This window comes from Rattus norvegicus, chromosome 1 (assembly GCF_021556685.1).
Source record: "Rattus norvegicus strain SHRSP/BbbUtx chromosome 1, alternate assembly SHRSP_T2T, whole genome shotgun sequence".
NCBI classification, from domain to species: domain Eukaryota; kingdom Metazoa; phylum Chordata; class Mammalia; order Rodentia; family Muridae; genus Rattus; species Rattus norvegicus.
In genome coordinates, this window is record NC_141534.1 from 168,260,974 (window position 1) to 168,285,943 (window position 24,970).

General features: G+C 49.4%; 1 protein-coding gene and 1 long non-coding RNA gene across 9 annotated transcripts; one reads left to right on the plus strand and one right to left on the minus strand.

The window, feature by feature from the left end:
• Positions 1-4,114: 4,114 nt before the first annotated feature.
• On the minus strand, positions 4,115-16,455 carry Atg16l2 (autophagy related 16-like 2). 8 transcript variants are annotated; one of them, XR_015624363.1, is made up of 18 exons: positions 16,295-16,455; positions 14,499-14,598; positions 13,551-13,653; positions 11,526-11,599; positions 11,171-11,422; positions 10,920-10,985; positions 10,557-10,670; positions 9,410-9,472; positions 8,473-8,581; positions 7,999-8,057; positions 7,170-7,240; positions 6,835-6,906; positions 6,603-6,723; positions 6,192-6,297; positions 5,066-5,215; positions 4,848-4,895; positions 4,661-4,762; positions 4,115-4,427 (listed from the first exon to the last, which is right to left on the minus strand). XR_015624363.1 is itself a non-coding variant. In XM_087558858.1 (18 exons), exons 4-18 carry the CDS (start codon positions 11,597-11,599, stop codon positions 4,340-4,342), a joined length of 1,542 nt encoding a protein of 513 aa, XP_087414984.1. In that variant the 5' UTR covers positions 13,551-13,653; positions 14,499-14,598; positions 16,291-16,455; the 3' UTR covers positions 4,115-4,339.
• Positions 16,456-21,694: 5,239 nt separating this feature from the next.
• On the plus strand, positions 21,695-24,487 carry LOC147996904 (uncharacterized). Its single transcript, XR_015652251.1, has 3 exons — positions 21,695-21,809; positions 21,938-22,553; positions 22,833-24,487. It is a non-coding gene; the product is annotated as an uncharacterized LOC147996904 (long non-coding RNA).
• The last annotated feature ends 483 nt before the right edge of the window (positions 24,488-24,970 follow it).

Genomic DNA, 24,970 nt, shown 5'->3' on the forward strand with positions numbered 1-24,970 from the left:
CTGCAGTGAACGCTCACTCTCAAGTCTGACGCTAGTCTTAGAGGCCTATTCTTTAATTTAGAGTAGAGTCAGGTAGTTGTCCTCCTACCCCCAGTGTCATCCATGTTGACTTCCTTTGTCACAGGAACTGACCAAGCTGCCAAGCCATAGATTCACTGTTGATTACCTGACCCCTACCTCTCTAAGCCCAGGCCCATAAATCAGAGTCAAAGCCGGATGTTACCTGGCTTTACCTGCCACTACCTAATAGAACATCTTTTCCTCCCAGCTGCCACTGCCCCTGCTTAAATGTTGCAGTGAAGGTGACTTTGATGGGCTTATCTGATTCTCCTTGCTAGATCAGCTGAGTTACTCTAGATGCAAGAGAATTACACAAAAGCTCACAGCATTTGAAAACAGACATGGATTTCTTAGGGACAAGGCAGCCATTATGGTCTGTATTATGATGCCACCCCTGGGCCACGCCAGTCATACTGTCGAGGAGTCCAACCACAGCTTGAGGATTTGGTTCTGGTTACTGCCCATCTCTGAGTGGCCTTAGGACAGTATCTGGCTGCAGTGAATCTCTGCATTTATTTAGTTTAAGTTGAAGATACACACACACACACACACACACACACACACACACACACACACACACACACACACACTGTATCAGAAATAAAACCAAATTACAGAAATTTTAGGACAAGGGGAGAATAAACATTTTTTTTTCCTGAAATTCTGCAACCTGACATAACTAGTTTAGTGTCCTCCTGGGATTTTGCTGGGTTTGCTTTGTAAAAGCATGAGCTGCCAAGAACTATGAGAACACCAAAGAGTGTCTTGTTCCTGGGCTATTTTCCTTTGGACTAGTGGCCAAAAATCACATAGGACTCCTTCATGTCTTCTGAGAGCGCTGTTCAAGGAACATGTTTTTGGAATATTATCCTGAACCATAATAGAACCTGTGAGAAGGGTGCACAGGTCTGTGTGCCAGACACACCAGTAAGGGGCAGGGAAAGAGCTGGGAGAAGACCCCTGGGCAACCTCTGCCATGCATGGATTTGCCTGCCGCAATCTAAGTCTCAGCCCTCGGCTTCCTCATCTGTAACTAGGGAGTGAGAAGATACTAGAAACTTCCTCAGATCCAGGAGGATTAAATAAGACAATGTACAGATGAACTAATGATAGTTACTAATAGATATACTTCCAGCAGACATGGTGCCCATGGTGAGTCTGAATCTCACAAGTGGGCCTACACCTGACAGGGCACTCATATCTTGTGGGAGGGACTCGAGAACAGGCTTGAGCTAGGATTGGCAATAGGATCCCTCCATCAGGACTTGCCTCTTCTCCCTGGGGTCTGAGGATCAGTCAGGCTTGAGCCTAGCCAATTCAGGTAGCAGCCGTCACATCTGTAGATCAGCTCCTGAAGGAGGTTTCATAGTGGGGAGGTGCACATACACAGCCTGGAAGACACTGACTTCCCGGAGATTTATAATAAGATAGGAGTGGGAGCAGAAGCTAAACTGGTTTCCACAAGACTAAGCCAGTCTCCTCTACTGAACCTGAATCTAGTTTTGCCAAAGAGAATCAAAGTTCATCAATATTTTGATGTTTTGACTTCTCTAAATTTTTTGAACAGACTTATGTAACCCAGGCTGACCTCCAGCTCTTGATGGGTTGGGTTTCTGATCCTCTTGCCTTCTAAGTGCTGAGAGTCTAGGCATAATACATAATACTCAGTTTTATATGATGCAGAAGGTTGAATCTAGGGCTCCATGCTTCCTCAGCATGCATCCTACCAACTAAGCCTAAACCCCTTTCACATAGTTCTGCTTTGTGACACTAGGCAAGATCAGGCCATTCCAATTTTTATTAGGAACCCTAGAATTTCTCCTTTGCTGTCTTTGGCTCTTCCTCAGAGGTTCACATGCACTCCCTCAGGAGAACCAGAGGGGCAGACAGGTCCCTGTACCCAGGAGTGATTTACATTTCCTGGGTAACTTTTTTAAAGAGTTATTTACTTTATCTATATGAATACACTAGCTGTCTTCAGACACACTAGAAGAGGACATCAGATCCCATTACAGATGGTTGTAAGCCACTATGTGGTTAAAGGGAATTGAACTCAGGACCTCTGGAAGAGCAGCGAGTGCTTTTAATTAACTGCTGAGCCATCTCTCCAGCCCCCTTCCTGAGGTATGACAGAAACAGCTGGAGGGACTGGGCCCAGATGCTGGAGCTGGTGCAGTAGCCTCCTAGGACTCACTCACACATCTCAGCACATGCCTCCAGAGATAATCTTCTGCACAGAGTCCAAGGTGGAAGAGCATTTGGGTGAGTCGGGTTAGGCACAGCTCTGTGTACCCCTGCTGGAAATGCCCTGGCCGGTTGAGAGCCTCTGTCTTGAAATTTTGGTTTTGTGGCGCAGGGACTGGAGGACCAATTCATAGGTTAAGAGCACTTGCTCCTTTTGCAGAGAACCTGGGTTCATTTCCCAGCAGCCAGATGACAGCTCATAACCATCCATAACTTCAGTTTAAGTTATCCTCTGTGGGCACTAAGCATACACACAATGCACTTACATACAAGCAGGCAAAATAGTCAAACACATAAAATAACTGTATAAAAAGAGGATGTGGGTTGAAAATGTAGTTTGTAGATTGCTTTCCTGACCCACAGAAAGCCCCAAGGTTCCAATCTCCAACACCATATGGGATGGGGATATACGCCTGTAATGGCAGCACATGGGAGGCAGAGGCACAGGGAAGGAACGAGGTCATACTCAGCTACATAAAGGAGGACTTTTGAGGCTATGTTTCAAAATAAAAGCCTGCACGGTGTGGTGCGGAACCATTCAGCTTTGTATAGCTGTGTGACCTTGAATGTCAACCTTCAGGCCTCTTTTCTCACTTGTAGAACATGAGGCATCACAAGTGCTTAGGGAAAACAAACAAAGCTGCAGAGAGCAGAACAAGATGAGGTCTGAGTGATCCTCAACAATGGTGGCCACTGGGTGTGTTGGTCTTCCCCAGAAGAAAGGCAGAAAGAAGGAAAAACAAAACCTCCTGCTGACCGGGAAACTAGTGACCCCTGGAGGCCACTGAGAGCTACGCCAAGGGGATAGGTCAAGGCTGAGGAGTTGAGTTTGAACTACTAGAATGTGCCATCCCTGGAACTCCCTGGAACCTCCCTTCAACTGTTGAACTTGCAAAGCCAGAGAATATGACCACCCAGGAAGTATTTCCTGTGGCCTCTGAGCCAGGCCTGGAGGCAGGGATACTGTTCCTACTCTTAGAGTTCTTCCCAGCTTTGAGAAGGGAGGCAAACTTGAAGTACGGGATCCAGGCACTGAGCCTGACAGGTGAGGATAAGCTGTCAATAAAGGGATCCCAAAAGATAGCCTGAATTGCTACTGGGAGAGAAAAGTACCTGAAGGCAGAAGACGAAGCATGTGTAGGAGACCAAAGTGCTGGACTTCTCTGAAGGTCGTAAGGGGACTTCTGACCATGCTGACCATGACACCTTAGATGCTAAGTGCTGGGACAGTAAATGCCTGCCATCCAGGCACTGAGGCTGAAGCCAGATTTCCACAAGTTCTGAGCCTACTCTGAGCTATTACATGTGTACCTGACTAGACAGGGTTACATAACATGACCCTGTCCAGACAACAGCAAAGCTAAGGAAACTCTGCTCTGATGAGGACAAGAGTAGGGGAGTGAAGGAAGCTTAACAGAGGAGCACTAAACACAGTAGCTATGCAGACTTGTGCTGTGGCTGTGAGGGGCAGAGGTGACATAGAAGAGAAGGAGACAGTGGCAGGAGGAGGTCACCCATCATTCAGAAGATAGGACTACAGGTCAGGCCGTGGTTCCAGGCTCCAGGCAGGCCACGACCAACTATTCCAGTGTCACTCTAGTCTATTTACCCTTTCCATCAGGGCCACTCCCTAGAGAAAGGCTGCTCTTTGCTACCCCAGCATGGGCCTTTCTTCATGTTATTCCATGATTCGACTGACACAGCCCATCTCCCAGGCAGAAGCTCTACTATATGTCCCTAGCTCAATGGAAGAAGAAGAGGCCAAGTCTAAGTCTCCCTCTACCCCCAAATGCTTCAAAGAGACAAAACATGTCTTACATATAGTTTTTAACACTGAGGAGAGTAAACAGATTTTCAAGAACTGTAGTTCCTAACCCACACTTTGATTTTAAACAAACAGGCCAGGTCCTGCCTGGCCCTCACATGAATTCTACAGTAGACCCCAACCCCAGCTCTGGAGTCCTGAGCACAGGGAAGCTGCTCTCTGGCTTCTGGCTTCAGAACAGAGTCCAAACCATACAGGGAACTTGTGCCACTAGTGCCAGAGCACCACCTTCCTGACTTGGTCCACACTCACAACATGGTTCCCGGAGAAGCACCAAGCCACGGCATTGACAGCAGTGCTGAAGAGAGGAAGACAGACCTCAGGAGGGCAGCAGAGCAGGCAGGCAGCCTGACCCTGACCCTGGACATGCAACCAACAGGGTTTGAGAAGCCTTTGTACACCCAAGACAATTTCCTTATCTATAAAATGGACTCCCAGGACGGTGATGATGGGCCCAAATGCATGTGAAAGGTCTGGGGACATTTCAGAACATGGACGGTTTGCATGTGGAAATGTCAGTATGCTGCTCACCAGTGCGGTCCCTGTAGGCTGGTCTCCAGTTTCCCAGTGTTCACATCCCAGATGTACAGGGTGCCATTTGAGGAGCCCACCAGTGCATAGCTTCTGTCGGGGCTGTACAGGTCACAGCAGAACAGGAGAAGATCAGAAGCATAGACACACAAACACAGGCTATGTAGGCATGACCTCCCAGACATACCTAAACACAGCTTTGGTCCAATCAGAACTGCACTTGAAGCCATCCGCCCTGAGGACAGAATAGGGCTGCAGTCAGTGAAGCTGCTACCAGTGTGCCAGTCTTCCTCCGATGCGAGAAGGGATCAGTACTTCAGCAGGTTCTAGTCTAGACCGGGCTATCAGGAGAACCTCCCAGGACTTTCCTTACACAGGAGAGGCCCAAGTGGCCCAGGTCTGTACCTGAACACCTGTCGGATATTGCTGATTCGTAGGTCGATAACCTTCAGCGTATTGTCTCGGGAACAGCTAAGCAGATGCAGCTGGTCATGGCTAAGGTTCAGGGAGGTAACCCGGCCCTGTACAGGGATGACCTGGATGCAGTGTGGGCCCCTGTGGGGTTAGAGATAGAGAGGGATGAGGAAGTGACATCCTAGGACACTTTGGACAGGCTGTATGGGGCCGTATTCCCAGCTAACATATTCCAGAGGAACCCCAGGGCTTGAATCCCTGGGGCTGAGGCTGACAAGACTACTGTCCCTTCCCACCACAGATTAGAGCGCTGGAGCCTTTAAGAAGGCTTGGGTCACTGAGGAGTAGTAACAGTGATAACCAGATATGATGGCACATGCTAAGGCAGGAGAATCATAAGTTCAAGACCACCCTGGGAAACTTTGTTGAGATTTTTTTTTTTTTTTTTTGGATCTTTTTTTCAGAGCTGGGGACCGAACCCAGGGCCTTGCGCTTCCTAGGCAAGCGCTCTACCACTGAGCTAAATCCCCAACCCCGTTGAGATCCTTTCTTAAGAACATAAAAGGGGGATTTAGCTCAGTGGTAGAGCGCTTGCCTAGTAAGTGCAAGGCCCTCGGTTCAGTCCCCAGCTCCGAGAAAAAAAAAGGGGGGGGGGGGCTGGGAGCATTCTCCTATCAGACACAAAGCCCTGGGTTCAGCCCCTAGCAAAGGAGCAATCTCAAAAAAGAGAAGCTGCAGAGACCTGCAGAACTCCGGCTCTGCCTTTGTCAGCCATCCATGCCTAATGATGGCCTATCACCTATCACTTTAAAAAGCACCACTCTTTCATTGCTGTGCTGGATTTTTACTAAAAAGTGGTGATAATTTAAAAAAAAAAAAAAAAAAAAAAAAAGGTGCTTGTCTGTGTTGGCTGTAAGGCCTGGGAAGGAGTTCAGTGCTGAATAAGAGCCACTAAGAAGGGAGCACAGCTCCCCAGACATGCTGAACCCTCAAAGATCATTCCCAGCAGAAGCCACCCACTGGCAGTGCCGGCCCATACTTCCCCAAGGTTCCATAACCCTTCCTCCCTTCCTCCCATAGCCAGAAAAAGGAATTCAGGGCCTCCACCACCCATCACCTGCTGTCCCAAAACCGGATCTTCTGGTCATTGTGGCCACTGATGATGATGTGGTCCCCGCATACCACGTCATTGCAGTAGGAAAGTACATTGATGGTCCTGGAACCTGAGGACCAATAGGAAAATCCTAGAGTCTCAGAAAATTGTTAGGAGCCACTAAATGTTGTGGCTGTAAGGTCAAGTCTCCTTCCAAGATTAGAGTACAGGTCTCCCCAGCCCAGGGCTCAAGCTACCTCTAATTCACCTACCAAAGACCAGCGTCACCAAGAAAGCAGGAAGTGAGCAGCAGTGACAGAGAAGGAAATCATTAGAGGATTGAGTTCGAATGAATATGAATCCCACAGCTACCGCAACATAGCAAGGTAAGGGCACTGATGACCACAAGTTGGGGCAAATGGGATTGGGCCTCACAGTAGGCGCGGCCCAGGTCCCACTCCTTCACTGTCCGGTCTCGGCTCCCAGTCACTGCCTGGTGCCTTGTTAGCTTGAATTTGGCAGCTGTCACTTTGTCCTTGTGTCCAGACAATGTTTCCTGTCCCCACAGAAAGCACATATTAAGCCAAGCCCCCAAATAACCATTCTGCAAATCCTAAGGCATGATCGTTTAACCCTTAATCGTGCAGCCTCCCCAGCAGGGCCTCACCTTGGATTGTGTCTCTCCCACCTTCCAGAGCTGGGCAGCCTGGTTGTAAGTAGCCGCCAAAACCTGGGAGCCCTGGAGAGGGAGCAGGAAAGGTCCTGGGCCATACTGGGTCTGGCAAAGGCATTGGCCCTCAGGCCAGAGAGCCAGCATAGATGCTGCCTCCAAGCTTCCCAGTGACTGAGGCAAGCCATGGCTCCAAGGGGAGCCCAGGGGAGTGAGCGCAGTTCCTCTACAGCAGGTTCTGAGACACCCACAATATGCCTTCAGGCCCCAGAGCCCTCTACCCAGTATGGAGACTAACGTGACATCAATGTCGTGGGACAAAGTCTACTTACCGAGGGGTCAAAATCCACACTGGTGATGCTGCCACCAGCTCCTTCCAGGGTTTGGTTGGCCTCCAGGCGACCTGACAGAGCAGGGGAAAGGACTGTGAAGGGAGATTCCTAGCCTTACAAAATAGAGGAACTGAGACACAGAGCAGGAAGTAGAAGACAGAATGGCTGGTCTGACCTGGGCTCTGGGATGGAGGGGTACCTCCTCTAACTGCTGGTATAGCCCTAGGGGCAACTAGTTCATTCACAATACTAGAGAAGACCAGAGCAGGAGGACTGTCCCTAGGTCATACTGCAGGCCAAGCCGGGCAAGCTGGAGACCCACTTCTGGGAAGCCTTCCAGAGTTGGTGTTGAGTCTCTTTCCTACCCTAGAGAGCATGAGGTGGACAGTGTTGGTCACCTCACTGATCTCTGGTAATGCAAGTGATACTAGAACAGGACGTAGCTATGCCAGGCACATGGGCATGGTTTATACCAGCACTGGAGAGGCAAAAGCACATAGATTTCTGTCTGAGGCCAGCCTGGACTACATAGTGAGTTCCAGGCCAGCACAGGCTACAGAGAAACCCTATCTAAAAATTAAAAGGTGTCTTCGTAGACCAGGGACTTGCCCAACACCTGGCTCTATATGTCTTCAGGATGGGGTCAGAGGTCCCTCTACTCCCTCCAACAGCAGCCATCTGGGCTTAGCACTCCCTCTTCTGCAGGTCTGAACCCAGAGTCTGTCCCCCAGCAATAAGCCCAGCACTCATTTTCCCCAGGGGTCCTCTAGCCACTGTTCACAGGATCATTCCAGCAGGGGAGGATGGAGAACAGGTCTAAGACCCTTACCGCCTACAACATTCCAGAGATGGATAAGCCGGTCTGCCCCTCCAGTTGCCAGGAGGCTGCTATTGGGGGCAAAACAAACAGCATTGACCTCAGAGAGATGGGCATCCTATTAAAAAAAAAGTGGGGAGGTTGGCACCCCAGCCTTCTCCATGCATGGCTTTGTACCCACTCCCAGGACTTTTCACACCTGTTGTTGGATTGGCAGTTCTCTTTGAGGGTCTTTGCAAACCTGAGTTTCAAACCTATTCCCAGAAGGTCTTTTCAACTATGCCTAGACCCTTGCTGCCCCCTGCCCCATATTGGGTGTCTGTTTCCTCTCTCGCTCTCTCTAGTCTGTGTCCCACTGTAAAATGCTATGTGGCTCCTACCACAGGCTGAGGGCAGACTCCTCCAGCCTTGCTTTTCCAGCCCACTTGACCCACCCCTGAACATTCCTATCAGCACCTCAGGCATGTGGCCCAGCTCCTTCCTTACCAAGACATCTTGAGCCTGGGAAGGAATTTGGGCAGACACACACACAGGGATGCTCTGGTACCGCTGCTCAGAGACACCCCCAACCGAGTGACCTCTTCTTTTCTTGAAGCTACAGAGGTGGGGACAGAAAAGCATTCAGCAAAGCCTGCTGATGTGGAGACTTTACGCTCTCCTGAGGCAACAACAAGAAGCAGACATGGCAAGCAGCAGGACATTCCCCATGGCACAGTAAACAAGGTCCACAACCCAGCATGAGCACCGTGGGGATATGGGCAGTGTACACTGAGACAAGCAGGCGTAAGACAGGGTGGTGGATACAGGGAAGCGTTAGGGATAGCTGGAACACTAGTCATGGCGTTACCACTGCTAGGCTAAGTAACCCTGAACAAATCTTAGACATTTTTGAGCTTCAGTTTCCCAACTGATCAGTCAATTTCAGGCTGGCGCTCAGTCCCCTGTGAGGACCCTGAACAAGGACAGAGCATTATGAACCTGGAAAAGAGTTATAAAGAGTTGGTCTCCACCGCTCCAGCTGCATATGGAGCAGAGGATGGCCTTGTTGGGCACCAATCAGAGGAGAAGCTTTTGATCCTGCCAAGGCTGGACCCCCCAGTGTAAGGGAATGTCAGGGTGGGGAGGTGGGAAGGGAGTGTGTGGATGGGTGAGAGAACACCCTCATAGAAGAAGGGGGAAGAGGGATGGGATAGGGGGTTTGTGGATGGGAAACCGGGAAAGGGGATAACATTTGAAATGTAAATTAAAAAAATTCAATAAAACAAAAAAGAGTTGGTCTTGAGCTATCCACCCAGCTCATGCCTGTGGAGCCCAACAAGATGCACATACAGACAAATACCAACGGATGGACAGACAGAGGCTATGCTCAGGAAGCCTTCCAGGGGGTGCCAGTCCCTTCACACATGTGCACACACACACTTACTCCAGCAGCCCCTTCACCACATCCACACAGCGGGACAGTGTCAGAGAGGTGGCTGAGGCAGACCTGGGGCAGAATGGAGAGACATACTGAGAGTCTGGCTCACAGCCGTGCCAACGGCAGTCACTGCTCCCCGTTTTTTGCTAGGGACCTTTGAAAAGCTCATGCTCTCTCACAGCAGGAACTAGAACTTGACTCCTTGAAGACTAGGAGAGGTATGGCATAGACTAACCCACAAGGGGGAAGGGAGGGAGGGAGGACGGACCTCGGCAATGAACACCTCCCTGAGTCTCCACCACGATGGTATAAGGAGTCTCATTCCCTAAGTGCTCACCAAGAACAGCTCCTGGGAAACCAAGCCCCAGCCTGTGGAGTGAGCTAAAGAACAAAATCGTTCTCCCAGGCTGAGACAGAGAGCAGGAAACCCCCCCAGCTTGCTGAGCAGCCCCCAAAACACCGAAGAGTGTTTATGCTGGGATATCTAGATTCGTTAGGGTTGTCAAGAATTTGGGGAAGCAGCAGTGCATGATGCTCCTGATTATTCGCTGTCCCGGGCACATGGGGGCCTGAAGGAAAGTCTTCTGGAAAAGAGCCTTCAGGCCCACAAATGAGAAAGGGGTGGCAACCCAATGACAGGCCAATCAAGATGCAGTGCAACCCAGATATGCTGGCACATGCCTATAATTCCAGCTATTGGGAGGTAAAGGCAGGAGGATCACAAGTTCAAGGTCATCCTTGACTACACACTGAGTTTGAGGCCAGCAGAGAAGCACCCAAAGATTCAGGCTCCCATCTGATCTCAAGTGTGAACAGGCTCACACTCAGGTATGCTCACTAACCTTGGACACGGTGCTCATGCCTGTGTGGACACACACATGAACTCCCATGCTTACACACACAAGCCTAGGACACCTTGTGTCCCAGGGTCTTGTCTACTTCCCTACCAGTGACACCCTTTTTATAAGCCTCATAGCTCACCCTCAAGGGCACTGGTTCTTGGAAGTAGAGAATGAGGTAACACTGCCTCATGGCACTTGAGGTCGGACCAGTACTGGGATGTACACAGGCCTCTCCAAAATCTGGTCCTGGAAGATGTGGACAGCCTCCTGGGTTAGGGTGCCAGCTCAGGTGGAAGTAACTGAATACTCACCTATAAGGCCTCTTCCATTTTTCACAACTGTCACTCTCCAGGAACTCGGGCTTAGCGGCAGGACCTAGAGCCACAGTCTCCTCTTTGGTCCCATCTTCTAGAGTGTTTGGGATCCTGGGAGAGAAAAGCAGCTCAGGAAGACCAATGGGGAAGTCTGCCCCACCACTATGATCTAGGTGCTAAGTACTGGCTTTCGTGACCACACATATCTCCACACATATCCAGTGACTTGACCTGTGCACATAGGCACCCAATGTGTCTATAGCCAGCAGGAGTCAGGTGTGAGTAGACGGTGTATCATGCACACATCCTAAGGCAGCTCCCCAATACTAGAGTCATCCCTGTCCCCGTCTCCATTCTTACTCGCTGATGCTCACAGTCCGCTTGGCCGCTTTCTTCAGCTCCTGGGACACCCGAGCCTGATTGGCCCTGGCAGAGAGAAAAGCATCCTAAAGACTAAAGGAGGTGCTTTGCAGAGGGGGCGCCACAGCCTAAGCAGGTCCTTCGGATTTGTGAGAGGCCCTGACCTCCCCCACACTCGCCACCCTCCCCACACCTTATGACCAGGCTGAGTCCAGATTGCCTCCCCCAGGGGCGTGGCCCAGAGTTTTCACCTCTCTCTACGCTCGTTACGTAGATTGCGCTCGGCGGCGGCGCGCGCCTTACGCTGCACAAGTTGCTCCAGCAAGTCGCGTGCCTCTTCCTGGAGCCTGCGCAGTGCCGCTTCCTGGTGCGCAGCTTGCTCGCGCAGAGTCTCGTAGGCTTCTCTCTGTGCCGAGTTCTCCGCTTGCCGTTCCTCCAGCTGCCGGGACTGCTGAGCCCGCGCCTCCTGTAGCTGCACCACACAGGCCTGCAGGGCTTCCAGCCTGCGGAGTAAACATCAGCCGGTGTCTCCTTGGGTTCTCTAACCCCCAACCACAGGTCTAGGGATTGCTTGGGGACTAGGAAAAAGCCCGACCCGTATCTCACCTGCCCTGACGCTCCTCTAGCTGTGACTGCAGGGTGTTTAGGGCTGCGCTCTTCCTCACCACCTGGTAGGCCATCTGGGGAGGACAGGTGGCATGGGCACTTTTGCAGGTGAACCTAGCCAGCCACCACCTGTTGCCCAGTTCCTCACAAGGAAGCCCAGGCTGAGATAAGTTTGAAACTTGCATAAGGATGCCCTGCAGTTTCATGGGATAATTCTCCGACCCGGGCTATAGAGTCTGACCCCTAAATGTCAGTACTAGTAATGTCTTTTATTTCCTCGGTGACCATGCAGTAGATATTTAATCTGCAGCAGGAGGAATCTGGCAGGAGGAATCGGCTGCATTTCCGTACCTGTAAAATGGCAGAGGAGTGCTTTCCTAATCACAAGGTCAACCAGAACTACGATTAGGAACTTAAAATAATGGCAGACTATTTGCTAGCACTTGTCACGTCTTGCCCCAAGCACTGTACACACACTGACTCAGTCTCCATAGCATCAAAGGAAGCTCTTCCATTTTCATTATCATTTTACACCTGAGCCAGCAACCATTAAGTGACTCGCCCAGAGTTACACAGCTAAGTGGTAGACCTGATTACTTGAACCCAGGCCACCTAACCACATTAAGCTCCATGTAAAGTAATGGTCTATTTAGGGTGCATGGGATGTGAGTTCTATTTCCCATCTCCCAACATCTGGCTTCCTAGCCCATCCCCTACCACTGGCCTCCACAGGCAGCCCTCAGAAGAGAAGCACACAAAACTATGCAAGAACACTGGAAAGCAGGAGCCAGACTCAGTCTTGGAGCCCTTGTGACTCAGAAACTCCTCTTATGGGCTAGGGAGATGGCTCAGCGGTTAAGAGCACTGACTGCTCTTCCAGAGGTCCTGAGTTCAATTCCCAGCAACCACATGGTGGCTCACAACCATCTGTAATGGGATCTGATGCCTTCTTCTGATGTGTCTGAAGACAGTGACAGTGTACTCATATACATAAAATAAATATTTTTTTTAGAAATTTTTAAAGAAACTCTTCTTACTTACTTGCTCCCAATTCTTTCTCCCCAGGGCCTGAGGAGCAAACCAGGGCTGCTCACCTGCCTGATATACCTCCACATGTGATAGGCGAGCCGGGAGAGGGACCATGTGCAGGCAGGAGGAGCCATAATTGGGAGCTTCATAACCCAATTACAACATCATTTATCTGTTTTGTTATTTTGTTTTGTTTTTGCTTTTGCTTTTATTTTTTCGAGACAGGGTTTCTCTGTGTAGCCCTGGCTGTGCTGGAATTCACTTTGTAGCTCAGGCTAGCTTTGAAGTCAAAGGCATCTGCCTCTGCCTCCCGAGTGGTAGGATTAACCGTGTGCACCCCACCACCACTCCAGCTCATTTATCGTTTTCAACACTAAGAAAGCCAGTTGCCATCTCCGTTCCCCTCACCTGTCACTTGCTTTCAAAGTTCAAACGATAGGTAGAGGTAGCAACAGATGAGTGGTTGACAGAGATTAGAGATGTTCCGGTGTGACGAAAAGGAGATATCGAGAAAGAGATCTTGTAAACAAACACTGGAATATCATGGTGGTTACATAAATCTGCTCATGATAATTTCACACCACTCCCAAATTATAACCACATAGCACACTGGGGAGAGGCCCTCGAATGTCTTCATAACCTGCTGCCATGTTGTGTTGGGCAGGTGAGGAGGCGTGCCATGATGACTTGTGATTACTGGCTCATTGCAGTCTCCGTGGAAACCCACAGCACCAGGTCTTGTTTATGGCCACACTCCCTGTTCTTTGGATTGTCAATAAATAGTTGTTGAAAGAGTAAAGAATCCCGGAAAGTAGATTTGTGTGGGTGAAGTTTCGAGTCCAGGGTCCACATCGCTAAACCCCAGTAGACTCCTCAGCAACTATAAAGTTACAGAGGACAGACTAAGACAATGCAGCAAAAACAGTACCACTCACTGTCTGCCTTCCGTGGACCGTCCCTCCCTACCCCAACACCCTCAGACCCCACCCTGCTTACCTCACCACAGACCAGCTGCAGACCCTTCTTCTCCTGCTGCCACTTCACCTTCAGGGAGGCTGGTGATGAGACTTGGTCAGGGCCTGTCCCTGAGGCCTCCTCCCTGACAACCAATAAGAAGGATTCATGGCCCCCCCTCTCAGTGCCCAAAGTATACCCTAAGACTGTTCCCATAAAAAGCTTGAGGAGCCATTCGCTTTTTCTTGGGGTAGGTGAAAGCCAATCAGAGAACAAGCATCTCAGAAACAGTAATCTATTCACGACCTCTGTATTCTAGGATGGTCCCGACCTGAGACCCCTGCGAGCGACATTCAAGAAGTGTGTGCTAGCACAAGGGTACTGCTTGCTTTCCCAGAACTGGGGAAGCTAACACAGTATTCTGTGAACAGGGTCAGGCTGGGCCGCATATTGAGACCCTATTAAAAATATCTCAGGACAAAAGAGTTGTAATCCCAACCACAGAGGTAGATATAGGCAGGAAAATCTGGAATTCAAAGTCATTTCCAGCCAACCTAAGCTATGTCCTCTTATCAGTTCTGTCTCCAACCTATTCCCTGCTCTTTGGAATACGTTCCAAGCCTCTTTTTTTTTTTTTTCTTTTTCCTTTTCTTCGGAGCTGGGGACCGAACCCAGGGCCTTGCGCTTGCTAGGCAAGCGCTCTACCACTGAGCTAAATCCCCAACCCCTGTAAGCCTCTTTTTTAAGGTATCGGGTAAGGAAGGGGAAGAGGGACAAGACTCAGAAGAGGGAAACAGGAGAACAGGACTGGGCAGGAGACAAATGCACAGAGAAGAGTTGGAGCAAAGATATTAAGCAGCTTGGGGGAAGACTTGAGACTTTCTCCTGCCCCCTCTCACATCCCCCATGGCTACAGACTGATGAGATGCCAAGGCTGAGCACAGCAAAGAGCCAGGAAAAAGCAGCTCCGATGACTTCCAGACAACTCACCTCGAGTCCTGATGTGGGGTGGAGATGACATCCTTTGGTTCTGACTTCAGCTTTTCTGAGAACTTGGCTAGCAGTTCAGCCTTCTCTAAGAGATGGTTATCTGGGGATGCAAAAGGGTGAGCCTGTGGCAAAGGCAGGCACTTGCCAGCAAACTCCTGACATATAAGTTACCTCAAGTTGGGATGGCTGCAGGAGCCCAGGGGTCCTGGGTATAGGGAAGCCCCTGGAAGCTGGGCTCTGCCCCTTCCTGGGGGATATCTGTGTCTGGCAAAGCCTCTTCACAGCCCATAAGCCCACCCAGGAGATAAGAACAGAAAGACCACCAATGCTGGGGACAAACATAGCTAGGTATCACTTGAAGAGAGACAGAAGGAAAGCAAGGGGCTGGGATTAATTCACCTCTGCCAGAGACAAAGTCTGGATACTGAGCGTGTTGAAACAAACAAAACCACCTGTGTAAGGCATCCAGCAAGTCACTTCCCCTTTGAGGCCTCAAGGTTTACAATGAAGTAATTCTCACTTCCACCCAAGAGCTTCTCCCAGGTCAATATTGAAAGTCCTTGAGCAGTTATCTAATGAATCGTCTTAAGTTAGGTGGTTAGACCTCGGACTCCCTCATCCACATCCCTTCCTGGTTTTTTGTTTGTTTGTTTGTTTGTTTGTTTGTTTGTTTTCTTAAACCAGTTCCAGGCAGACTGGGGCTGCAAAACTCCGGCCAGATCCTCATCTCCCTTACTTCACTATTACCAGGACTGAGGTCCCTGGGCCCCGACTAATCCTCAAAACTCCACCATAGACCCCAAGGCATTGCAAGCACCCCCAGCCTCGGCAAACAAGGTGCCTCATTTGCAAGTAAGAAATCTGAGGTTAAAGGACTTGAACTACCCAAAACCACAGACCTGGGTCTCTCTAGGTCCCCAGTGTTGCTGCTCCCATACGGTTCTCCGGGATGGTCCCTCCCTCAAACCGACAGTCCCACTGACCACCAGAGCAGTTGGAGAGGTGAGGCTGTCTGGAGGTAGAGGTATACAACCCCGAGAGGGCCAGCCCTTACAAAGTTCCAAGGAAAACAAGTCTAATTGCGTGGGTGCATCAAAACTAGCACCAGGTGAGGAAGCAGTAGGGAGCATGGTTAGACTTTCAACCTCAAACACAAAGTGACAGTTGACCAAAAGGCAGTAGATACAGATGCACTTCAGTGTTCCTCGGCTTGCAGCGCCACACCCCCTCCTGGCCAAACTGCCCAGAAATAACCACATGAGAGTTTAACTTCCGCTGGTGCGACAAGCAACCTAAAGAAACCTGGGGCCCCTTCGATATGATCCGCTAGACACTGAGGTGCTCCACGAACGTACAACAGGATAACCTATCCTGAGCAGAACGTACCAGAGTCTTTCGCTCCTTCCTTTCAGCTACCATGGCTGCTCTGGACACGCCTGCTTTCCTTAACTGGACTCTGGGACCAAACGGACTGACCAGGCCCTGCCCTAGGGACTGCCTGAAAGGGGCATTCGACAAAACCAGCACCGAGACAGAGCTTGTTTGTGTCTAGGATACTCAAGGGAGGCAGAGCTGAGTCTTGAAGGCTAAGCGGCACCTGGGCTGGAAACTGCAGGCAGCGACTCGACCTGTCCGGGAGAGGGGCGTAACAGGTTCCTGGATGCAAGGCCCTCGGGAACTGAGCCGGCGCCGCTGTCCTGAGTCACAAGTCGAGCCGCGGGACAAGCCCTCTCTCCAAGCAGGGAGCCCCACCTCCTCAAAGCCAGTCATCCCTGAGCCCCCGAGGACGCACTCACAAGCCGGCACTAGCTCCAAGAAGAGCGCCTTTTGCGTGCGGTCCCGATGCCGCAGCTGTCGCAGGATGTGGCGCTTCCAGGCGGCAACGGGCGCGCAGGGATCGCAGGGGGCGCTGGGTCCCGCCATGGCCGCTGAGTCCCTAGCGGCCGCGCACCGCTCCAGCCCGATCATGCGGGGCGGGGCCTCCCGGGGACTCCATGACGTCAGGGCGGCAGCGGCGGGGAATCCCCGGTCTGTACCAAGAGCGTTTGTCGGGGAGATCTGAACATCTCAAAGCAGATGCTGCTGCGGCCGACCAAAACCTTCAGCCCCAAGGAAGCGAGTTTCGGTCCCCGGGCTAAGCAGCAGAGATCGCAGCCTCCCTGACGCCTGTGAGCGCGTCCAGGGCGGGGCCTCGGAGTCGTCTTCCTTAACCTAACTGAGCCTGGACCAGCGTCAGAAGCTGAGGATGCTGGACGCACTTGAGTTCCCCGCAGGGAAGACCCTGCCACCATCCCTGAGCTGCACAGGGCCAAGCACCAGGCACAAGCAGTCTAACAGAAAAGACTGTCTGGAGGAGCCCCACGATCACCCACATGGTGACTGTTGAGTGGGAGTATATGAGAGATCAACTAAGGTCAAGACCGTTACCCAGAGGGAGAGGAGACAAAAGGACTCTTAAGCCCCGGAAAGAACAAGTGAACAGGTCCGATGATATGAAAATTACCAATGCAGGCGGGTGGTGGGAGTAGCTCAGCAATAAGGTTCTTGCTAAACCTCCGCGAGGGCCTAGATTCAAGGTCCAGCGTTTCAGAGTTGTTTGGACAGGAAGCAGAGTTGTTTGGAGGAGCAAGATTTAGAGGTACGGTTGGTAGCAAAATTTAGGGCTCTAAGAAAGGGCTCCGTTTATCTGGAAAACCCCAGGCTCAGAGGAGAGAAGGGGTTCCTTATCTGCAGCAGGATTGTAGTAGGTTTCTGAGGTAGCCAGCAACCCAGTGTTGGATAGCACAGACATATCTTATGAGTACATTTGACAGGGAATCTGGGCTCACCGGGAATTGTAATGAAGTTGTCTCTACAGATACAGGCTGTGGTAAAGAATGGCAGGAGAGATTCAGTATGACAGCCTCACAACGTGACATACTGAGGAAGGTTCAGCAGGCCCTGTCCTCAGTTAGTGAAGGCAGACCTGGTGATCCTTAGGGGGTGGGGGGCAATATAAGACAGCTCTCCAGGCCTGTCTGGAGGTTACAAGTCTTGAGATACTGATGGGGGTCTGTTCCAGGACTTAGAAAACAGTGATGGCAAGTGACACCCGGGAGAGTGTGTCTGTTCTACTTTGAAGCCACAGTGAAGCTGCCAGCGTGGGGTACAGAGTGAGTTCCAAGCTAGCTCGGGTTACAAGACCCTGTCCCGAAACACTGTGAACTGACCTTAGTCCCCCATGTGTCTGTCTTGAATACTGCCTGCCTTTGCACTGTTCTGTCCCCAGTGTTCCTGCTGGGAGTCTGGCTCTGCTCACACATCATATTCAGGAGCATGCACGTCCTGGGCTCTACACGGGCTTCTGTGACGACAGCCTGCCTACCCCACCCCCGTCCTACATAGTGTGCTGCATCTTTAAGTAGGAAGTCATGTTGGGGCAAGATTTTCTTCTTTTTTTTTTTTTTTTTTTTTTTTTTTGGTTCTTTTTTCCGGAGCTGGGGACCGAACCCAGGGCCTTGCGCTTCCTAGGCAAGCGCTCTACCACTGAGCTAAATCCCCAACGCCGGGGCAAGATTTTCTAATAATTTTAAAAGATTTCTTTTTAATCATGTGTGTGTGTGTGTGCGTGTACACATGCACACTCATCACACAGGCATGCATGGGTGCAGGTGCTTATGAAGTCTAAAGGCACCAGAACCCCTGGAATTAAAGTTACAGATAGTCTTCCAGCTAATGCAGATGCTGGGAATCAGACTCGTCCTCAGCGAGGGCCTCAGACGTTATCCGCTCTTAAATGCTGAGCCATCTTCTCAGCACACTTAATGCCTTTTGGACTCACAAAATGCTACTCAAATTTTTAAAATAATTTTGTCATCTTTGAATGGTAGAGGATCCAAAGAATGTGGTGCCATACTTCCAGCTCTTAAGTTTTATTTATTTATTTATTAAAAAAAAAACCTTTCAGCCCACCGCAGTCAGTCAGTACTCCTGCTATGTGGACGGCTGCAGAGTCATCCACTGGGGCATGGGGAAGCCTAGTAGTGGGCTGTACCCTTAAATTTTTATTTCAAAGATGGGCAGTAGTGGCACATGCCTTTAATCCCAGTACTCTACCACTGAGCTCTATTCCTGACTCGCCCACCTTTTTACCTCAGCGATAAAGGCCTCATACTGACCACACCTCCCTAGTTCTGGGATAACATGCCACACAGTCTGGCCTCAAATCTCTCACACAATGGCATCAGTTCCACCTACGAGGCTGGAGCTCACATGATTTACTTTCTAAATGTCAACAGCTCTTAATACTATTGTTGGGTAATGGGCTCTGACATGACTTTAGGGTGATACCCACAGCCGCACCCTAGAATAGTGTGTGCACCCAGGGCTGACCAGTCCTTAAAAGGGAAGACTGTTCAAGATAGCATGAACAGAAACTTCTTGTCTCTTCCCTCCAGGGGGAAAAACTTGAAATTTCAGGATCATTCCATAGTGACTAATGCTATAAAATGGGCGAGGAAGAGGAACTGTAGACACTGGGTCAAGGCTATATAGATATGAGGAATACAGATTTGTTCCAATGAAGTACAGTAGCAGCGGTGTGATAAGATGGAGTGACAAGAGGGTGTTTGACAAGTAAGTCGACCTCTGAAGTTGTTTAAAGGAGTGTTCGAGAGAGATGGGGGTGGGGAGAGCTGGGGCAAAGCACCTGCCTAGCACGCACAAGACTCTGGCTTTGATCTGAAGCAAGAGAAAACCAGGGAGAGTGAAAGCAAAGCTTTGTCCCTACTCATCCCTTCCCCTAGCTACACACAGGCCACACTCCTTGCCGCTCTGCAGAGCTTTTTAAATGAGCCCTGAAGAAGGCCTCTAGGCTTCGTGAAGGCAGATGTCTGTGCGACTCCCAAAGCCCCTGAAGGGTAGGGTGTTGAGGCGGGGAATAGAGCTCAGAGGTAGAATGTGAGCCTGACTTGCCCAAAGCCCTGAGACAGATTCCCAGAAACACACACAGAGCATGTGGGGACTGGATAAGGTGGAGACACTGAATGGACTTCAAGGTAGACTCCATGGGAGATCAAAGTGGAAGAGAGACATGAGACCTTCACTTTGAAACTCAACTCTCGGGCTGGAGAGATGGCTCAGTGGACAAGAGCACTGACTGCTCTTCCAGAGGTCCTGAGTTCAACTCCCAGCAACCACATGGTGGCTCACAACCATCTGTATAGGATCCGATGCCCTCTTCTGGTGTGTCTGAAGACAGCTACAGTGTACCCACGTGTATAAAATAAATAAATCATAGAAAGGAAGGAAGGAAGGAAAATAAATAAATCATAGAAAGAAAGAAAGAACGGAAGGAAGGAAGGAAGGAAGAAAGAAAGAAAGAAAGAAAGAAAGAAAGAAAGAAAGGAAGGAAGGAAGGAAGGAAGAAAGAAACTCAACTCTCTGTGGAAGGATGAGGAGACAGGAAACACATCAGGGCATTTCCACCTTCCCGACTTTCCAGGTCTTAGGACATTGATCAGATGTCTGAATTGCTACAGTTTGATCACACCCATGAAAAAATAAGCTGTTATTGGTGAGGAGCGTGCGCACCCATCCCATACCCTGAGGTGGTCAGTACCTCAGTGAATATCGATCTTCCTCCAACCGAAGAAAAGGTCAGCCAAGAAGAGAGTTTTGAATACGCAGAGGAACTTGTGGGTAGACCTGAAGAAGACGTCCTCAGTACTGGAGAAAGGCTTGAGTCTGGGGTCTGAGAGTCCTAAGCAGATGGATGGAAGTAAGCGAGGTCCTCCAAAAGGATGTGCAGAAGCATAATGGACAGAGGCAGAACCCAGTGGATGTCAGTGTTTTAAGTTGTTCTAGCCTAGTCAGACAAGTCTAAGCCCCTTGTAATGGCACTTGCCTGTAATCCCAGCACTCACATAGCAGAAGCAAGAGAATTATCACAAGATCGAGGCTAGTCTAGTCTACAGAGGGAAAGGCCAGTTTGGGCTACATAGCAAGACCCCACTCCAAAGCAAAAGCCATTTTCTAATGAAGTTAACTGCTAGACATGCATGGCGTTACACACTTCTGTTCTTGGCAGCACTTGGGGGGCAGAGGGGTCACAAATTCAAGAGCAGCCAGGGCCACATAATGAAACCATTTGTTTTTAATATTAAAAAAAAAATAAGAAGGTGGGGTTAGGGCCAGGGTTTGATTCCCAGCACACACATGGTGATTCACAATGCCTGTAACTCCAGTTCCAGGGAATCTGACACCCTCTTCTTGCTTCCTCAAGCACACACATGGTACATCCATACACATACAATAAAAATAAATAAGTTTTTAAGTTGAGATGCTTGGCATTGTAGCATATGCTTTTAATTCCATTCTGAGGCAAGTGGATATGCTCTCAGTGTGGCTTCAGCCGTGGGCTCTCCCATGAGAAGGACCCACAATAAACAAGAGGACAATGCTTATGTCCGTTGTGAAAGACAGTGCATCAGGTACTCTTCCTACTGTTCTGGAGGAGCTCTGAGTTTGAGGCCAGCTCGGTCTACACAATGAGTTCCAGTAAACTAGGGCTGCATAGTGAGACTCTGACTCAAAACAAAACAAAAGAAAACCAAACGTACCAAGCTGTGAGTGCTGACACATGCCTGTAAGTATATACTACTTGAGAGGTAGAGGCAGGGAGATCATAAATTCAAGGTCCTCCTCGGCTACATGTTAATTCCAGGCCAGAGCGAGATTGTCTTCAAACACCAGACAAAACATTAGTTTCTTGATGACAAATTAATACTTTTCTAGGCTACCCTCCTAAGAGCAAAATGCACATTTTTAGTATAACCATCTTTTATTGTTTCTGCTGCTTCTAGGTTTCAAAATAGTTACATTGTAATTCTTTACAGTGTTCCAAAGTAAAATACTTTCATTTTCTACCATAAAAGATGCAGCAGATTCTTAGAAGAAGAAAAACAACAGTCTTTCAGAATCCATTTAGGATGTCAACATCATCCCCACAGCAAGCCACACCACAGAACCATTAAAATTCTGCACAACCCTTGGAGCCTTCTTATCACGCATGCCTATCAGCTTGCTGTATGCATCCCCAGGGCAGTACAAACAGAGCCACAACTCCCTGAGGTAAACTGTCCCTGACGATTTATCGCCAATGCTAACTTGATGGGACTAAGATCACCATGAAAACAAGTCCCTAGGCATGTCTGTAAGAGGAGATCTAGATTAGGTTTACCTGAGGTGGGCAGAGCCACCCTAACCTGAGCAGTGTTTTTCCATGGAGAGGGGTCACCCGCTGAGCAAGAAGAAAGTGAGCTGGATACAACTGTAAGTCGAAATAAACACGTTCTCCTCTCGGTTGCTCTCTGGGGTGTTGGATCACGGCAATGGAAAAGGTAACTGACATTTCACAGTGTGCATCAGCCGCGCAGGCCTCCTCTTTCTGTTTCTTGCAGGTCTGCGCCTTCTGGAGGAGACCACAGCTAAGGTCATAGGCCACACTGAGAGAAGGCTGTGTCGCATCCTGTCCATCTGTCCATTCCTACTCTTGGCATCTACCTGGCATATGCCCATAGGTGACTTTGTAAAGTAGTGGCAGCCTCCACCCAAGCAGGCATAAACTGGAATGGACAGCTGCATTGGCATGTGACAAGAGAATGGCTGTACCCACCACATCTGTCCTTAGCCTGGACTGGCTGAAAAGGAGGAAGGGGTTGGATAAAACTGATGGCATTCACTAGTACCAAGCTCAGAACATGACCCCACCGTCACCCCCAATGACTTAGTCCCACAGATCTTCACCTAGAGGGTGGCTCTTGCATGGTCATTAGCTTGGTGTGCTGAAGCCGCCTGTGGAGCATCCGGAAGATCTTGATGTAGACCAACAGCACTGTATGTAGGATATACATGGTATAGCTCATGGGACCATAGTTAAGAAGGGACACATCACGAGATGGAGTTTTCATCACAGGCTTTTGTTACCTGTGCCTTGGACTTCTCGCCTGACCCTACCTGTCCTTGGGGCTTGGAGGTGAGGTGATGCAGAGTCAACAACACAGACTCTGGGAGCAGGTGAGAAAAACAGCAGCAAGCTCATCTGCGAGCTCCCCCCACTCGCACCTCATTGGTTCCAAGAAAGCATAGCTTCTAAACAGCAGTCCCTGATTGGCTGGCATTATCTGCACCAGCAATCCTTGGTCTCTCGGGCAATCCTCAATTAGGTCCTGCTGCAGGAGATGCTTTTGTGGCTGTGTCCCACCCTACCCTACCCCACCTCAGCATTTGCCTAGAGGTGGCCCTGCTGTTCCTGCTACAGGCTTTGGTCATACTCTTTTCACTTTTCTACCCCAGGGATGAAATCAATCTTAAGCCAAAGGCACAGACCCAGAAAACAGCAATGAAGAACTCAGGACCCAGGGACCAGTTACATAATGGAGTGGGCTGCTGCAAGGGCTCTGCCAGAAACACCGGAAAATGGCTGACGGGTATCTGCAGTACATTGCAGTGCACAGCGGCATGGCGCCCACCGTCAGCACAATGTCAACATAGCGACTAAGACAGAATTTATTCTGGAGCCAAATATGAGTGTAATGGCCCAGAGAACACAGAGATTACCCCAAATACCATGCTCCAAAGTAATAACAGTATGACATTTTTATAGTAGCAGAACAAAATGACAAACCAAGAAGCTGTTCGGATGTATTAGTAGAAACATCAGGTGGGCAGGCCACAGTCAAGTAGAGCAATCCCGGCTCCAGGCCTCAGGCTATTTGATGGCAATTCTTGGCTGACAGTGGAAAGCTACACTTATGTGTATACGTTCCAAAGAGGGTTTTACCTGACAGCCACAAGGGTGTCAGGTCAAGTGCAAATATGAGCAATAAATGGCTATTTGAAGGGTTAATAATGGTTTGAGATAATTTAGCTGTAGACCTGCAACATTCCACTGATCCGGGATCATTTAAGTTCTTATCAGTTGGTCAGCTTGTTAGAATGTTTAACATACTTTGGCTTTTTTTTTTCTTTCCAGAATTTTTATTCAAAGCAGCAGCCACAATGGACAGCATACCCCATGCTTTTGGCTGCAAAGCCCAGTAACCCCAGTAACCTATCCCCAGTCTCAGCCAAGTGAGCCTGGTTGTCCAATGAGAGTCAAGCAGCACAGTCTGAATGGCTCATCAAGTCTTCACTGCCAAGGGGACCCAGAGTCTTACTTGCTTTAAAAGCAATAAAATTAAGATAGATGTAACATAGTGGTTTTCAATCTGTGGGTTGCAACCCCTTTAGGGGTCATACAAACCCTTTCACAGGGGTCACCCAGGACCATCAGAAAACATACATATATGTACATAACAATCCATAACAGTAGCAAAATTACAGTTACAAAGTAGCAGTGAAAATAATTTTTGGTTGGGGGTCACCAGGACAGGAGGAACTGTATTAAAGGGTCGCAGCATCAGGAAGGTTGAGAACTACTGATGTACCATGTTATGAAGCTCTTTACCTGGATCTCTGTACCCAAGTCCACTCAATGGCTCAGACCCCCTGGGCAAGACTCTCCATTTTTGTTCGTATCATTTCCAACAACAAAGTTCCGGATAGCCTACAATTTCAGAAAACAAGCCTGGTGGTTGGTAAGAAATACATTGTTACTTAGAGCAGGAGGTCATTATAACTTTTTTATAGCTGCAGTATGTCCTTGGGAAAACAGTATTTCCTGTTAATTTTACAGCTGGCGTTTTCTGTACCTGTTATTCCAGCATAATGAACGGTAGGGAAAATTTTTACAATCCAACCTAATTTTTAGGTTACAAGGGACAAACAATGGAGGAAGAAGGAAGGAAGTAGGCAGGAAGAAACTGAACCATAAGCCTCACAAAGCAAGGTGAGACCATTATGCGGAAGACGGCAACAGATTTAATTTATGGAACTGTCCAACAAAGTAGCCCTAGCCACAAAGTAGCCATTTGCATTGGTTAAAACTAGTTTCATTAAAAATGGCAGTCAATTAGGGTGGCATGTGTCGTTTGTATCAAATCCAGGGCCTCCTGTCTGCTAGGCAAATGCATTACCACCGAGGTTCCACTATGGAACCCAGTCTGACCTCAAACTCATGTTCCTCCCATCTCCAACTCCTGGGACACCAATTAGTGGAAGCGGCATTGGACTGTGAAGGTAGTGAACATTTTTTTATCATTGCACAAAGTTCTTAATTAAGCTGGGCATACTGGTGCAGGCCTGAAATCGCAGCACTTGGGACACACACACACACACACACACACACACACACACACACACCCCGTTTGGGTTTGACAGTGGTAGGACAGAAGAGTCCAAGCCAATGGTGATCTGAGAGCTGAGCAGCGGTGGGGCAATTTCAGACAACTTACTGTTCTAAGATACAAGCTAGCTACAGTGTAATTTATGTGTCCTTAGAACCAATCAGCCCTGGTTTAGAGCCGAGGCTCCTCCTCCTCACTGCCTTTACC